The 17,120-nt window shown below is 49.6% G+C and overlaps 1 protein-coding gene across 1 annotated transcript in view; it reads right to left on the bottom strand.

The window, feature by feature from the left end:
- Positions 1 to 17,120, bottom strand: part of PFKFB3 (6-phosphofructo-2-kinase/fructose-2,6-biphosphatase 3) — a 201,302-nt gene that overhangs the window by 166,704 nt on the left and 17,478 nt on the right. The window contains exons 14-16 of the mRNA XM_055543495.1: positions 15,916 to 16,089; positions 14,395 to 14,417; positions 8,106 to 11,016 (exon numbers count right to left, since the gene is read on the bottom strand). Of these exons, the coding sequence (XP_055399470.1) occupies positions 11,010 to 11,016; positions 14,395 to 14,417; positions 15,916 to 16,089 (204 nt within the window). The 3' untranslated portion in view covers positions 8,106 to 11,009. The remainder of the gene's footprint in view (positions 1 to 8,105; positions 11,017 to 14,394; positions 14,418 to 15,915; positions 16,090 to 17,120) is intronic.

Raw genomic sequence — 17,120 nt, 5'->3', positions numbered from 1 at the left:
TTTAATGTTTTGATATTGATGTTGGATATTGTTTAACATTTTGGAGAGTAACTGCCCCTGACTGCAACTCAAGGAAATACTGTTTCGCTAGTAATGTAATCAGTTTTTGTTTAATGACATCAGCAAAGATGTGTTTATTAGTTTTTAAAAAAAACACATGAAAACATATAATCTTTTACCTTTTTATTTGAAAATAATTTCAAAAGTACAGAAAAGTTGCAAAAATAAGAATAGAACCAAAAAGACTGTATAACTTTTACCTAGGTCTCCTTATTGCTAACATTTTATCCCTTTTGCTTTATCATTCATTCTCACTCTCTCCAGGTAAATCTTCACTCAGCCATTTTTACAGTAAATCATAGGTATGTCGATATCACCCCCCTGAAACCAGGAGTATAAGAGATGATGTAGAACTTTCATATGTGGGAACTTTTTCCAATGTTTTCTACAAATTGTTTTAGCCCTAGAAAGCATTTCTGCTATGTTTTAAAGAATATTTATGACAACCTATATTGCTGCTCTGACTTTTTAAAGGTATTTTTCTCTCCAGATGGAGAATATTAATAATAATTGAAAATAATTGCTTATATTTAAATTTTTTAATGTTAAGCACTCAGTATTTCTTACTGATAGTCTTTGCTTTGCACACAATGGACTGTTTTTCTAGAGGGCTGTATCTTGGATTGCTGTTGCTGTTGTTTAGTCACCAAGTCATGTCTGAGTCTTTGCAACCCCATGGACTATAGCCCACCAGGCTCCCCTGTCCATGGGATTCTTCAGGCAAGAATACTGGAGTGGTTTGCCATGCCCTCCTTCAGGGGATCTTCCTGACCCAGGGATACAACCTGCATCTCCTGCATTGCCAGGTGGATTCTTTAATGATGAGCCACCAGGGAAGCCTGTATGCTTGGATACCAATGGAGAAATGAAAGAAGCCAAGACACTGAAGTAAAATTATTATTTCCTCCACTTCCTTTTAACATATGCCATTCAGAATAATGTAACAAAATGAATCTCCTTTTAAAGAAATATCTATAAAGCAGAGAAAGGCAGGAGGTCCAGGGTTCAGGGTATCTTAATTAATAATTGATAAAGTCTTACTTTTTGCTTTGTGGCATAGAATTTTTTTTACATACTAGGGCAATGCAGCTAGGTGAGATTTAACATGGGCAAGAGGCATGTTTTCAGACACATAACTTTTGCAAGAAAAAAAAAACACATGGAATTTAAAGTCTTGGATTGCTAGATACGATCCTATTTACCTTACATGTTAGAAGGTCTTCCCTTAAACCCCCAGGGGAAACCTTCTGTAGTGTTTTAAATATCACTGTCCTGAACAAGTCATGAGTCTGGCCAGAGAAGGTATTAAACTGGAGGAAGGAGGAAAATTGAACCCAGATTCTTGGAGATGAGATTAGGGAGATGGGCCTCCCTCATCATCACCCAATATGAGGATGAAGAGTCGAGATTCAGCAGATGGCCAATGGCCATAAAAGGTGCTCAGCATCACTGATTACTAGAGAAAAGCAAATCAAAACTACAAAGCAGTATCACTTCAAGCTGGTCAGAATGGCCTTTATCAAGAAGTCTACATGAAATGCGAGGTGGCTCAGATGGTAGGAAATCTGCCTGCAATGCCGGAGACCCAGGTTCAAAACCTGGGTGGGGAAGATCCCCTGGAGCAGGAAATGGCAACCCACTCCAGTATTCTTGCCTGGAAAATCCCACGGACAGAGGACCCTGGTGGGCTACAGTCCATAGGGTTGCAAAGAGTCAGACATGACTTAGCAACTAAGCTACCACTAAAAAGCCTACAAATAATAAATGCTGGAGAAAAGGGAAATAATAAATGTTGTGGAGAAAAGGGAATGCTCCTACACTGTTGGTGGGAATGTAAATTGGTGCAGCCACTATGAAGAATAGTATGGAAGTTCCTTTAAAAACTTAAAATAGAGTTGCCATATGATCCTGCAATCCCACTCCTGGGCATATATCTGGAGAAAACTCTAATTTGAAAAGATACAAATTTACAAATAGTTCATGTGATTTAATATCATCAAAACAAACAACCCAATCAAAACATGGGCAGAAGACCTAAATAGACATTTCTCCAAAGAAGACATACAGATGGCCAAAAAGTACATGAAAGGATGTTCAACATTGCTAATTATTAGGGAAATGCAAATCGAAACTACAATGAGGTACCAGCTCACATCAGTCAAAATAGCCATCATCAAAAAATCCACAAGCAGCAAACACTAAAAAAAAGAGCCACCATATGATCCTGCAATCCCACTCCTGGGCATATATCTAGAGAAAACCATAATTTGGAATATCACTAAGCCATAAAAAAGAATGAGATAATGCTATTTGCAGCAACATGGACGGACCTAGAGGATACTAAGTGAAATAGGTCAGATAGAGAAAGACAAATATCATATGACATCACTTACATATAGAATCTAAAATATGATACAAATGAACTTATTTACAAAATAGAAACAGATCCCCATACATAGACAACAAACTCATGGTTACCAAAGGGGAAGGGGTGAGGGAGGGATACGTTGGGAGTTAGGGATTAGCAGATACAGATTATTGTGGGTAAAATAGATCAACAACAAGGTCCTACTGTGTAGCACAGGGGACTGTATTCAATACCTTGTAATAAACCATAATAGAAATGAAAAGTAATGAAAAGCATATGAAAAGTAATATATAAAAGAAATATATATATATAAATATATGGAAATACATATATTGAATATATATATGAATCCCTTTACGGTACACCAGGTATTAACACAATACTGAAAATCAACTATACTTCAATCAAAATTTTTTTAAACGACAGTTGCAGTTCCGAGGGAAATGCAGAGTTGGGTGGGAGCCGTTTTATCCATTGTCCGCCCCACTGCAGCATCTGATAAAATACCGTGTGATCAGAATGGCAGCCATGTGATCTGTGACTAATCAAGTGGAAACCAATTTGGTTAATAAAAGACAGAAAGGTAAGAAGTAACCTGAAGCAGAAGGGTAGAGTTCTGCAGAAGGGTCCCTGGCTTGGGGGCTCTGCCTGCCACGCTAATGTCCTGTCCCTTTTTGTGGGAAATGAATGGGTGACCACTGAAAGGATTTATGCTCAGGAATTATCAGATTTCCCTTTAAAAAGCCTTAAATGATAATTAGATATTTTCTCAAACATGAATGAGTGAGATTATCACTTTAAGGAAAACAACTGACAATATATGTTGACCATTTTGAGTTTTCAAGTAAAAACTAGCACTGTAGAAAACTTGAACCCATCACTATAAGGCTCATTGCTTTCCAATACTTTGAGAATTTTCTTTTAAAAAATTTATTTATGTGGCTGTGCCGGGTCTTATTTGCAGGACATGGGCTCTCTCATTGTGGAGCTCAGGTTTAGCTGCACCAAGGCTTGTGGGGGGGGGTCTCAGTTTCCCATTCAAGGACTGAACCCATGACAGGGATTGAACCTTCATCCCTTGCATTGAAAGGTGGATTCTTAACCACTGGGTCACCAGGGAAGTTCTTTTCTTGAGAACTTTTTGATGAGATCAGAGGGTGATTAATCAATGTGACTTATTAAATACTGTGTTATGGAATGTGTCAATATTGGAAGATGTCCACAACTTAGTGAGTCAATATTTTCCAAATGGCCAATGTTGGATGTTACATAATCATGTGTGGGTGAAAAATCAACCCCAAAATAAGATCAACCAAATGAATTTTAATGTAACAAAGTACTAAAAGTTCACTGAGGTGGTCTGAGATTCAGCACTGCAACTAACTATAATTTGTCCAAAAAGGAATCTCACAATTATTTGAAAAGGCTATTAATATACTCCATTTTCATCTACATTTCTGTGTGAGGCTGGATTTTCTTCCCATATATCAGCCCAAGCAACACATTACAATAGATTGAATACCAAATCAAATATGAGAATCTGCAATTAATGACATTTCTGAAAAATACAAATGCCATTCTCCTACCTAAATATTCTCTATTTTGAAAAGTTAGTTATTTTGCATAAAATATAGGTTAGTTATAACAGGTGAATGAGTTTATCATTTTTAAATAAATTACTAACACACGTTAATAGTTTTTTAATTTTGTAGTTTTCATTTCAAATACACTAAATATGATAGACATAACCTACATAAACAAAGGCTCTTGGGACTCTTGAATGATTTTACGAGTGTAAAGGAGTCTTTTTCTACATTTATTTTTTAATATTCTTTTTTTTATGTCAATCATGTAAAAAATCTTTATTGAATCTGGTACAATATTGCTTCTGTTTTATGTTTTGGTTTATTTGGCTGCCAGGCATGTGGGAGCCAGAGATCAAACCCACACCCCCTGCACTGGAAGACAAAATCTTAGCCACTGGACACCAGGGAAGTCCCTGAAGGTGTCTTAAGATCAGAAACCTGGAGAGCTGTTGCACGAACTTATATTGTGTTAACGGTTCTAAATTCAAAACATTCAAGAGTAGCTGAGTTTCACGTTTAACAGAAGCGAGGTAGGCAAGAAATCCCTGGAGGGCTGTAGTGCCTGAGTTAACCGTTAAAGGAGGCTTCTCTTACTTGGGTGCCCTGCAGGTGCTTCCACTTGGGGTGCATTCATTGCAGTGAGTGCTTCTGGGATGGGAGAGGGAAGTTGCCTTTCTCTGCCTTGTCTGCAAAGTAGACCAAGACTATTTGAGAATCTAAGCAAACTTCTCAAACTACCTTGGAAAGGGCAAAAGTGGAAGTCATGGATTTGGAAAACTATTTGCCTAAAACCAAACCCTAATCTATGTAGGGGAGCTCCTGGGAAAGCCTTCCTGTACCCCAAGGATGGGCTTGAGGCCCAGTTTAAAAGAGGTGGGGAGGGGAAAACACAGACTCTTAGAGACTGGACGTCCTAAATCAGGACCCCTTAAATAAATTCTATTTTCTTTCTTTCATTGGAGTATAACTGCTTTACCATGTTGTGTTAGTTTCTGCTGTACTTACAAAGTCAAAGAGCTATACGTATACATATATCCCTTCTCTCTGGAGCCTCCCTCCCTTTAGGCATTTTTGGAAGCAGAGAGACCTCTCCACAGCCCCAGGGACACAGAAGCCCATTTGCTAACTAACATGTGACTGACTCCCATTCCTGTGGCCTGTGATTCATCCAGCTGGATCTGGCTCCTCGGTGTGGCTCTTAGGCTGGGTGATCTGGCAGCCTGTCCCCTGGGGCTGATCCCCACTTCTGGCTGGGCAGAGCCAAGCAGGCTCATTGAGATCCCTCAGTCTCAGAGCCGCACCTGTAAAGCCAGGATAACAGCCTGGACTTTGCATTCAAAGAATCTGGCACACATTCAGTTCAGTTCAGTCACTCAGTTGTGTCGGAGTCTTTTGAGACCCTATGAATTGCAGCACGCCAGGCCTCCCTGTCCATCACCAACTCCAGGAGTTCACCCAAACTCATGTCCATTGAGTCGGTGACACATTAGTAGATTAATAATGGCCATTTCAATGCACACTGTGTGCCAAGAACCATCAAGTGCTCTTCATTTATCAGATTTAGTCCTCACAAAAAGCCTGGAAACTCATGACAGTATTGCTTTGCTTCTAAGGAGACTTTTGGTCTACATTTGGGTGGTGGTTTAGTAGCTAAGTTGTGTCTGACTCTTTATGATGCCGTGGACTGCAGCCCGCCAGGCTCCTCTGTCCATGAGAGTTCACAGGCAAGAATACTGGAATGGGTTGCCATGCTCCCTTCCAGGGGATCTTCCCCACCCAGGGATTGAGCTCAGGTCTCCTCCATTGCAGGCAGATTCCTTACCAACTGAGCCACTAGGGAAGCCTGGTTTAACACAACAGAAATCAAATTTCATCTTGTATTGGTTGTGCATATGGTGCATTCTCTTTTGTATAAGAAGTTAGTAAACTGATAGTGTATCTTACAAAAACATGGTATGAGTCTCCCCATTTTATGGGTGGGGAACAAGTTTAAAAATAGGAAATAACTTGTCCAGGTCCACACATGGTCATGGTGGGACAGAGGTGAACCTAAGACCATCTTTTTCCTGCAGTGCAGGAGACACCGGTTAGATTCCTAGGTAAGAAAGATCCCCTGGAGAAGGGGTAGAACAGGCTACCCACTCCAGTATTCTTGGGCTTCCCTGGTGGCTCAGGCAGTAAAGAATCTGCCTGCAACGTAGGAGACCTGGTTTCCATCCCTGGGTTGGGAAGATCCCCTGGAGGAGGGCATGGCAACCCGCTTCAGTATTCTTGCCTGGAGAATCCCCATGGACAGAGGAGCCTGGTGGGTTACAGTTTATGGGGTCGCAAAGAGTCGGACATGACCGAGTGACTAAGCAGATATTAATTATTATAAAATAATGGCTATATTCCCTGTGTTGTACAATAATATATCCTTTTAGCTTATTTATTTATGAGAGTTTGTATCTCTTACTCCTCCATGCTTCTGTTATTTTTACGCAAGTTCTCTTTATCATGAGCTTAGGTGTATGTCAGAACCTATAGGTTGAAACCACTGCCTTCATATCAAGATTACCTAGGCCACTGGGGCTTCCCATGTGGCGCTAGTGGTAAAGAACCCACCTGCCAATGCAGGAGTCACAAGAGACCCGGGTTCGATCCCTGGGTTGGGAAGATCACCTGGAGGAGGAAATGGCAACCCATTCCAGTGTTCTTGCCTGGAGAATTCCATGGACAGAGGAGCCTGGTGGGCTTCAGTCCATGGGATGGCAGAGTCAGACACAACTGAGCACCGCAGTACACACCTAAGCCCTCAAAGCACTGGCTGAAGCCTCAACCCAGACCGCTCACACTGTGTCAAAAACGTGAGCTCCAGAGACTTCTCTGGCAGTCCAGTGGCGAAGACTCCACGCTCCCCATGCAGGGGGCCCAGGTTCAATCCCTGGTCCGGGAACTAGATCCCACATGCCACAACTAAGAGCCTGCATGCTGCAACGAAGATCTGGTATAGCCAAAATTTTTTTTTGAAAAGTGAGTTCCAACTCAAGTAAAACAACCATTAGAACTTAACCATAACAAACTTCAGTTGTTCTGTCTTTGAGATTGCCAAGGTTCACAGCAAGGATTAACTACAAGCCTTTGTCCCAGGATCTAGAAGACTTGTCATGTTTTTTCTTATTGCTGTGGATGTGTTTCCAATTTACATTTTAGAAAAATTGGGGGTTGTCTAATCTGTTGCAAATATCCACTAGCCTGTGGTTTTGCTTTTGCTCATGTTCAAGGTTTTTGATGACCTTTATTCCTAAGATGGAATCTCAGTATTTCCTTTGTAGTTTGTTATTGCTTTTAAGCTTGGTCTCTGTCCAACCAAAGTTATTTACCAACATTTTCTTCTCCTTTGTTAATGAATTTGATGTTTTGTAAAACACTTGGATGGTGCAATTCTATGATTTGATTAGCTTTTTCATCCCAAATAGTTGGCCGATTCTCCTGCTACAGCTTATTTAAGTGATTCCAAGTTATGAGCGTCTGCACCGAGCTGGTGGGAAAAGTGGAAGGTTAGCCGAGGGCTAAGTGAGATGAGTATCAGCCTGCCTGGAGGCCCCACCCCCTGCCCGGGGCAGGTGGGAACACCTGGCGTGAACGCAGGCACAGCCCTGCCCTTGAGATGCTCAGAGGTCACTTTGCTGCAATCCTTCCTAGGCCCACCCGCCCTGACTCCACACCCCGTCTCTATGACACGGTGCAATCTGCTGCCTCTTAAAAGCGCTAGTCAGCTTCTCAGAAGGACTTAAGAAAGGTGGAGTCTGATTTTACCTAGGGAGTTCTGGAATCCAGACCAGGGCTCCCATATTCTCCTCACTGAAGACCTGAACATGTTGACCACCAGCCAGGCCCCAAAGGGAGCAGGCTAGAGGACAGCCCCTGACCCCCAGCCCTGCAGGCGAGCAGCTTGACCTGACCTCTCACACTCCATTACCCTGGCGAGACCAAGAACATGCAGAGGGGAAATTTTATGATGGTTAAACACACAATCCTTAGAGTCCCAGGCACTTGGATTTGAATCCCTGAAATTCACCCATTAAGCAGCCTTGGGGGACGTAACTGACCTTTGCTGAGCCTCAAATTCTTCATCTGCAAAGCAGGAGGACAGAAACAGCCCCCCCTACCCAGGGCACGCAGGATAAGGATCATGGAAGATCATTAAGCCGTCTGCACTGCAGCTGTTTGATGGAATGACTTTATCTGCTGCAGGTGAATTTCAAGTCCTAGGGGATTTTTCAGCCAAAAGGCATGTGGGATCTTAGTTTCCCTGACCAGGGCTTCAACCAGTGCCCCCAGCAGTGGCAGCGTGGAATCCTACCCAACCACTGGACCACCAGGGAAGTCCCTGCATGTTCTGGTTAAAGGAAGGTGATGGGGCTGAGTGGCAGAAACTTGGTGGAGTGACCCCCAGAATAGTTAAAGTCTTCCTGTCCCTCTCCCCAAAAAGGACCAATGGGTGCTTCACCTGTGTATTTCAACCAGGTATTTTATTGTTCTGGCAACTGCAAAATATACAAATTTCCGACAGGCTTTCCATTTGAAAGCTGGCACAGCTTCATCTCAGGTAATTAATTCAGACAAATTTATAGAGAACACAGAGAAGTCAGAAGTCACACATAAAAGGCCCCCAAGCCCACCAACCAACAAAACCCAATCTATACAGCTTTCTATCTTCAGGATCCCTTATACATATTAAATAAATAAATAGCACATCTGCTATCAAAATAATAAAAAAATAAATTTCAAGTATTAGAAACGAAAACGTCATTGGCGTGGTTCAAACAGTCTTTCTTCCCTACCCCCAAATGAAGAGCTTTGCCCACAGTCTCAGGACAGAAGAAGGCGAGGGGCAAGCCCACCCCAAAACAAATAAGCGAAGTTAAAAATATTGGTCCCAGAAGCTTCTGGGGGAGGGAAGTGAGAGCCAGCGGTCAGTGAGGCAGAAGCCCCGCGACCACGGCTCAGACACAGCCTTGGCCCGCCCCTCCCTCCCTGGAAGTCTGGTCTCTGGCCCCCAGACCCCCAGCTTCTGCTCTCTGCCTGTTCCCCACCTTCCCCCAACACTGAGGTTCTCTCTCCACATCAAGGCCCCTGCAAACGAAGGTCCCAGTCAGGCCAGGCCTCCTGTGTAAATGCACTGATTTCGGGCAGTCAGAGGCCAGGGTAAGCATTCAGATCAGCCATCAAGAGTCGAAATTCAGGGTCCGCTCCAAACACCAGAGGAGGAGCCAGAAGGTGGATGTAAGAGCCATGCTCAGGAGGACAGCAGGCCCCTCTGTCTAAACACACACACAGACACACACGACAAGGCAGCAGGAAAGAGGGAGAGTAACACACGCCCTGCACAGGCACGTACAGACAGACAGACATTCTCTTGGGAAGATCGCCAGTGATGGGAAAGGAGGGTTTGAACAGCTTGATGTGAAACCCACACACCTGATTGTAGGGCCTCTGAATCCTGTCCCCGCTCCCCACTGAGTCCCAATCAGAGAAACATGCATTTTTCTTCTACAAGCTCCTCTCAAACAAAAAATTCTAACAAAAACAGTTCCTCTCCCCACTCCAGGCTCCAGCTGTCTAAATGGCTCCCCACCCCCGTGACTACTTCACAAGCTAAGAGGGGGAAGGAGCGGGGAAGGCAGGAAGAGAAGGTGACCTTTGGCACCGGCTTCTCGAGATTCTGAAAAGGGTCACTGGACAAGATCTACCTCAGTTCACACTGCTTCTCCTGGGCCTCGACCCCCTCGAGTGCCCGGAGGCCCCAGGGGAAGACCAGCAGGCAGAAACTACAGGTGTTCAGAACCACGTGTCCACAGCCTGCTCTGACCGCCCCCTACTAGAAATGCCGCAGGTGCCGTGAAGGCAGACGAGGACATTTTCTCCTCCGGACCCACCCAGGGCAGCGGGCTCCGCGCTGAGGACACAGCGGGTCTCTGCACGCACACAGGGCGCCGCTCCATATCCTGCGGCCAGCCTCCTGGAGGACGCGGCCACGAGTGAGGCCTGGCTTGGGCCGCTGTCCTCACCCAGGAAGCACAGGGCGGGATGAATGTCCCGAAGGAGGGGGCCAGGTCGTTTTTCTGCATGCTGTCGCCCAAAGTCAGTCTTGCAACAATCCCAATGCTCCCTGCCCGGCCATTTAGGGGTGGGGGTATCCCCTCACCTCCCCAGAGGCACGCCTGGCTCCCACAACCTTCCAGAGCTCCAGCCCCAAGGGCACAAACCCCGAGCATCTTCAGTTGCCGAAGGTGAGATGTTTCAGGTCACAGTCTCTGCCGTTAAGAAAGTGCATGAGCCAGCAGGCCCGGCAGCCGAGGGAGGAGCTTGCGCTAGGAGGCGAGGCCCCCGGGGCTGTTTCCTCCTGCCAGACTGTCCCACGCCCTCCTCAGAGGCAGGACAGACTGGGAAGGGTAGGCGACATGCAGAGGGGCTGCTGCCTGGCTGACCAGCGGGTTCAGCGCGGGGCTCCTCTCTTCAGCTGCAGGACCGGCTCTCCTGGGTGAGCCCCACCCAGCTCAAGCCATGAGCTTCTCTGCAGGAGGCAACGTCCAGGCCAGATGCACAAAGAGCCTCTTGGAAGTTTTCATTCCCTTGATCCTTAGCGGCTGAGAGCCTGGCCCCCTTTAAGGTTAGGAGTCGAGGACCAGCATCACCACCAGCGGGGCAGGTACAGAACGAGATGAACAAGCCCACAGGGCGGCACCCCGTCCTTCCTTCTCTGTGCACAGTCCTTCCCGAGCCACTTGGGGTCCACGGGGTGAGCGGCCTGAAGGCTGGGGGAGCAGGGGCAGGCAGGGGCCCAGTCCCCCTGGAGCAGCAGCCCTTCCTCCATGCTGCCCTCCACCCTGCTCTGCTCTGCGAGACGTCCTCGGGTGGCTGGCGGCGGGCAGACGGGAAGGGCGGGAGCCGGGTGTGGGGAGGGGGCGGTCAGTGCGTCCTGGAGGCGTCCACGCTGCCCGGGGAGCCTTTCATGTTCTGCTCTCAGGAGAGAAGAGGGGGAAGCCGGTTACCATTCCTGTTGACTAGGCTTCTCAAGCAAAGATGAAGTTTGCAACTGAGACGCGGGCCCCCTCTCCCCAACAGAGAACACGGCCCGGAGGAGCAGCATCACCAAATACAGTGAGGCCCAGGAACATGGTGGTGGATGAGCCTGGGGTCCCACGGGGAAAGGGGCCAGGAAGGGCCCTGATACGCGCCCGGAGGAGGTGGGGAGGGCGCGGGTGGGGACAACGGGCAGCTCCTGGGGTCTGAGCTGCTCCCAGGGGCACTGGGTGCCAGCACCTGGGGCCCCTCCAGCTCCTGCCTCTTTAGAGCCCAAGGCTGCGCTTGTCCCCACCCGGGGCACTCGTGCTGGCCTCGCTACCAGGCAGGGGCAGTAGGGGACGGTTAAAGCTGGAGAAGCACTAGGACCCTCCTCTCGCCTGGCCTAAGCGGAGCTGTGGGCTCCTAACCTACCCTCCTTAACGTGCCCCGGAGAAAAGGGAAACACAATTTCTAAAAGTGTTCTCCTCCCAGACTGTCTTAGAGAGGCGGCAGGGAAAGTGGAATCCAGGAGGACAGAAACACAAGCATCACCACAGCCCACTCCTCTCCCGCCAGAACCAAGAATCTCTGAAAGAGAGGCCCATTGCAGGGCTGGCGGCACAGAAGCCGGGGCCCCACCTGAGCCCGCTTTCAGCTGGACTCAGGGCCCAGGCCACCAACCCGCTGCCCACGAGTGCATCAGACCGCCCCAGTGAGCTGGGCATCTCCAGCAAGGCCCCCGAGGCTCATAACCAGGGAGGACTCGGTCAACCTGTGGGGTCAGGGATGGAGGTCCGGCTCCCACCCGCCCTGGGACATCACACGCCCGAGGCTGTGGCACCCACGAATGATGGTGATGCGATGAGGACACTGGAGACCACAGGCCACGTCATGCGCTCAGGGTGCCCAGGGCTCTGGACACACGGAGACATGGGGGCTGCCCTTTAAAAAACACACATGCTCCGGGGCCTGGGTGAATGAGTTACAGACTTCACGATGGCCAGTGTCCACGCAGACCATGATGCCCTGAGGGCTGAGATGCCATGATGCAGAGAGACGTGGAAGGAATGGAGGCTGGCATGCAGGTAGCGTTTACCTTGCCAAGGTTAGTAAGGAGAGAACTTTGAGAAAATATGACAGACAGTTCGTCTTTCAAGCATAGAAGGGGGAAGGAAGAAACATGTCGGGAAAGAAAAACAAAACATCTTTAGTAGGATTGTCTTCTGAGGGCGCATTTGACATTTAAACGTTGAGGAGGCATGGCAACCCACTCCGCGGTTCTCGCCTGGGCAATCCCATGGACGGGGAGCCCCGCGGGCTACAGTCCACGGGGTTACAGGACAGTCGGACATGACTGGGTGACTAAACAACAGCATGGACTTGTCAGTTTCTGTTATGTGAGTACTATAAGAAGCTAAATAATTAAACACATTATTTATGACTAAAAATAAAAAAGCCAAGGATGCCCTGTGAAGGCCAGATGGCCTGCCGGCCACTGGGGAGCAGGCTGCAGGGTAGGCACTGTGTCCCACCTATCACGAGCCTGCTTTACCAGGACACTAGCATCCTGGGGCCACCACCCTAAGACCCCAAGGGCACCCCGTCCCCAGTCCCTGAGGACTCCTGCTGCCCACGAGAAGGAACCCCCAGCCTGGCCAGGCCGCCAAAGCACAGGGCAAGGAGCCTCCCTCAGGAACAGCTCTTGTCCACCAGGCACTGGCCCCGAGCCAGGTATTTTCCTAAGTGCTACACCCACATTCTCGTCATCAAGACACCTGAACGCTGGCACACCTGCATGGATGCAGAGAACACATTTTCACTGAACTGGAGGGATTCTGACCAAAGGTACCACCAGCCTTAGACATGTTCAACCTCAAAGGGTGGCTGAATGGCCCTCTCCCAGCAGGAAGATGTCCTTCCTGGCAACACTAGGCTGTGGATCAAAAGGAAGAGGACACGCACAGATGCAAAACTGTAAGATTCCAAACCTCTAAGGCTGGTTTTCACACTAGCACATTCGCCCCTGGGCACTCTATGTGTCACAGGGGTCACAGACACAGGACTGTTACTCTTACAGACTGACTCTGACGGGCAAGCCCACCATTAAATAAACACATCTTAGCCACAGGAAGCGGCTGCAAAGCAGAGGCTGCGAGAGCCAGAAAGGAATCCAAACTGCTCTGGGCCTCGCCCTACAGGCTGCAAACGCCGGGTGCCCGGGATGGGGAGGTGAACAGGACCCGGGCAGCTCTGGAAGCCAGCAGAGAGAAAGTAGCCAGCCTTTGGGACTGGAGAGCCATTCAACCACTGGTTCTGTTGAGGGCTGCTGGGGTGACTGTGGGCGAGGCCTCACCCTCATCTGGGAAGCGGGGCCAAGAACTGCCCTGCGACCTCCTGGGGTTATATTAAGAACTAAAGACTCAGGATGTGTAAAAGCTGAAAAGTGATGATGTGTATTTCTGGGCAGGTGATATCACTCAGTCCAAACACAACGCCCAGCGGCTCCTATTTTCCAAGAGTAAGCCATGTTTCTGGATGGATTAGCCTAGCCAGTGAAGGGGAAGATGGGGCAGGGGTGACGCAAGGAATTAGGGCAATATTTCAGGATGTCTCTTGTTAAAATTTTGTGATATAACAGCCGCAGTTCATTCCTGTGGCTGGGGACCACCAGAGCAGAGGAAGCACTGAATTTATCCAGTGGAATTAAAACCAGCACTGAATTAACCAGAAACTACAGAGAGACAGCCGCACCCCATCCTGGACATGACTGTAAAGGCTGAGAGTGTTCTGATCCAGGACAACACGAGGCAGAGCAGTGGTGTCCAGGCAGACCACTCCAGAGCGGGGGTCCCGGAGCCCCTGAAGGTGGGGGATCCCTGCAGGACAGGAGGGGGTGCTCGGGTCCTCCACTGTTCACCATGCAGGTTAGGCTCTGCACAAACTTTGCTCTCAAAATGGTAGGGCTCTTGGGGGAGGCCCAGAACATAAAAGACAACATCAACAGGCAAAGACCCAGCTTCCTGCCAACATCTGACGCCAAGAGGGAAAAAGCAGACCGATGTCCAGCCACTGAGGACCGCAAATACTGACAGTCACCCCGCCCCGAGAGGGAGCGAGAAGAAGGCGGCGGCGGCCAGGATGGCCGGAGGACGCACGGAACACCCACTCCCTGCGTCCTGTCCTGAAAATTCACGGACCCTTTCTCCTTCCTCCTTCAGATTTTACAAAAACTGCCGTGACCCTCACCACTTTAACAGGCGGGAGGGCCAAGCTGACAAGCAAGGAGAAAAGAGATGCAAAGAGCAAAAGAATTCAGAGAAAAATACTTACAAACAGGCTTTCCCTAGCAAAGGCTGCAGAGAGAAAAGGTGGGAGAGAGTCAGTGCGGGGAAGGGAGAGGGCCTGGGTCACTGGGGACCAGGCATTCTCTGTGAGATGGAGCCCTGGGCACCCCCAGCCTGGCCAGCGGCTTCCAGGTCTGCAACCCCGCAGGACGGGCCCGCCCCCCCGACCCCCATCACCCGGGGCAGCACGGCCTTGACCGTCATCCAACCCCCGCCCGAAAGGTCCCTGCGTCTGTGACTGTGGCCCCTCACCTTCCATCTGTGACCCCACCGTTTACGCCAACACACAATGTCACTGACATGCCACTTTAGCTCTAAGTTTTCACAAAATCACTGCTGAGGGTAGGCCCCAAAGGACCACTAATTAGATGTCTTCCAGCCAGTCTGTCTCCCTCATTTTAAAAAAACAGGGAGACTGAAGGCCAGGGAGGTGACAGAACGTGACCTAAAACCCCAGAGCTGGCACCAGGGTGGGACACGACCACAGACACACTCAGCACGTCTCCCCATGTTCAGCCCGTGGCAGAAACTGCTGCTCCCCCATCCCACGGATGAGAAAACTGAGGCCTGAAGCGGGCCAATGGCCTGCCCGGGGTGGCACGGCACCGTCACCCCTGCCCCCCACCCCGGGCACACACACAGCACGTTTCCAGACAGCACAAGGTTTAAAGGAGTTTCCAGGAAACTCAGGAAGAGCCTGCAGGCCTTCAAATTCAGCTTGAACTTGAACACATGATTTCTATGTCAGAGGGTGGCGGTTAGGGGAGACCCCTAGGTGGGACCCAAATCTGTGCCTGGGGACTTCTACATCTCACACCCTGGCCAGGATTCTCGAGTGTTGTTGAGGAAGATAGAGGTTTGCTGGAAACAAATTTTACGGCCCAACAGCCAGCATCTTTCAACCTAGCATCACAAAGGATGAAATAATCTAAGAATTAATCTAGTTGGTTTTCTCCTTAGGGGTTTTTTTACTGTTATAGGAGAAAGTGTCTATTCCAGGTCCTTTGGCCCGGGTTCCAGTCTGTCCACACCAGCTCCAGACACATTCCCAGGGCCCCATCTGACAAAGCTTTTCTCTAACAGAGCAATGGTCAGGAAGGAAGTCAGGAAAGATACTCATCGTGGGGATAGAAGAGATGTCCCCAGGCCACACAGAAGCCAACAGCCCTCAGCCAGATGGGGGCTGAGCTGGTCCTGAACTGGGGGTTGCCTTCAACTTTTAGAAGAAACTGTCCACGAATATGAACGGATCATGGACACTGGGCCATCTCTTTGCTTGGCCTGGTTCTGCCCAGGGAAGGCCAACCCCCTGGAAAGGGCGTGTCCGTGCAAAGCCAAGGTCTCAAGAATGGATCTGGGGGTTCCACACTCAAAGGGACGGTCCGTGTCCTCTCCTCCCAGTCCCCAACCCCACGCAGGCCTAAGTCTGCGGCCCCTGCCGCCCTGCTGGGCACGCTCTCCCCACCCTGCACGCGACTTGACTCAGGAAGAAGGGGGGTCAACGCACTTGTCCGGGCAGCTGCGTGGGCACCTCCGGGGGCAGGCAGGTGGGCAGGGCAGCGGAGGTAGAGGCCACATGCTCCTCAAAGCTGTTGATGCGAGGCTTTTTGGTGGGCTCGGGGCTGGCTAGTGGGGTGACACTATTGCGTCTCATGAGCGGGTTAGGTCCCTTCTTTGCATCCTAAGCGAGACAAAGACAAAAGAAAGAAGGCGACAGTTACGAGGAGGGGGAGGTAAATAAGCCAAAAAAACCCCCAAATCCGAAACCAAACCAAACACATTTCTCTGCTTCTGGATTTCACTAAGACCACGAGACTGACCACAGAGAACGGTCCTGGACAGCAGGGCCGCCGGCTCGACCCGCGTCTCCCACTCAGCAAGAACAAGGGATGATCTCTCATCCTGAGCCCCCGCCCCCATCATTTCCAGACAACCGCTCGACAGACACGACGTTCGCAAAGCAGGCGAGGGAGGAAGACAGAGCGGGACAGTGATGCGGTGGCAGCACATGAGAGGCGGGGGGAAGACCTGGCTGCAGGCCTCCAGGGACGCAGAGGGTGGGGTCCTGGACTCGAGGCGTGGGCGGCGGGAGGTGTCGGTGCCGGTCCCCCCTCCTGCTGACCTCAAGCTGGCATCTTCCCAGTTCCTGCTCCCAGGGAGCACACCCAGCCTCAGACAGAAAACGCAGCCTCCACCCCAGCCAGGGGACCACAGACACAGGAAACGCTAGTTTTCTTCCGACCATGGGACAACTTGATTGGAGTGGGGACCTCCAAGGTCTCCATCAAGCCCCTGCCCTGTTCTGCCCGTCAAAGCTTTCAGGGGCCATCGGAGCCCAGTTCCAGCCTACCCCCATCATCCCGCTGTGGGAGGGTCCAGTGGGGAGGCTGCTGCCCCTGGAGGGAAAGCCAATGCCCATCCTGCCACCCCAACTCGGGAGGCGCCGTCAGAGCCAAGGCATGCGGTCCACCTTCATCTCGGTCCACCAGCCGGGCGACTGGAGGCTGGGATTTGAATGCCAAGATCTTCTGGCCACGCTCCATGAAAGCAGAGACAGGAACATGGGGATGTCATGCTCAGTGTCAAAGAAAGGGTTGGGTGGATGTTGGCAGAGCACTGAGTCTGGCCGCTGGGATAAAATAAATTCAAACTTTCTTTCACAAGGTTCCTACGCCTGGGCAGAACTCTGTGCTGTTCCTGGGGGAATCCCAG

Source organism: Bubalus kerabau, chromosome 13, assembly GCF_029407905.1.
Source record: "Bubalus kerabau isolate K-KA32 ecotype Philippines breed swamp buffalo chromosome 13, PCC_UOA_SB_1v2, whole genome shotgun sequence".
Lineage (NCBI taxonomy): Eukaryota > Metazoa > Chordata > Mammalia > Artiodactyla > Bovidae > Bubalus > Bubalus kerabau.
Note: the sequence above shows the minus strand (reverse complement) of the source record. Positions and strands in the feature narration are given on the sequence as shown.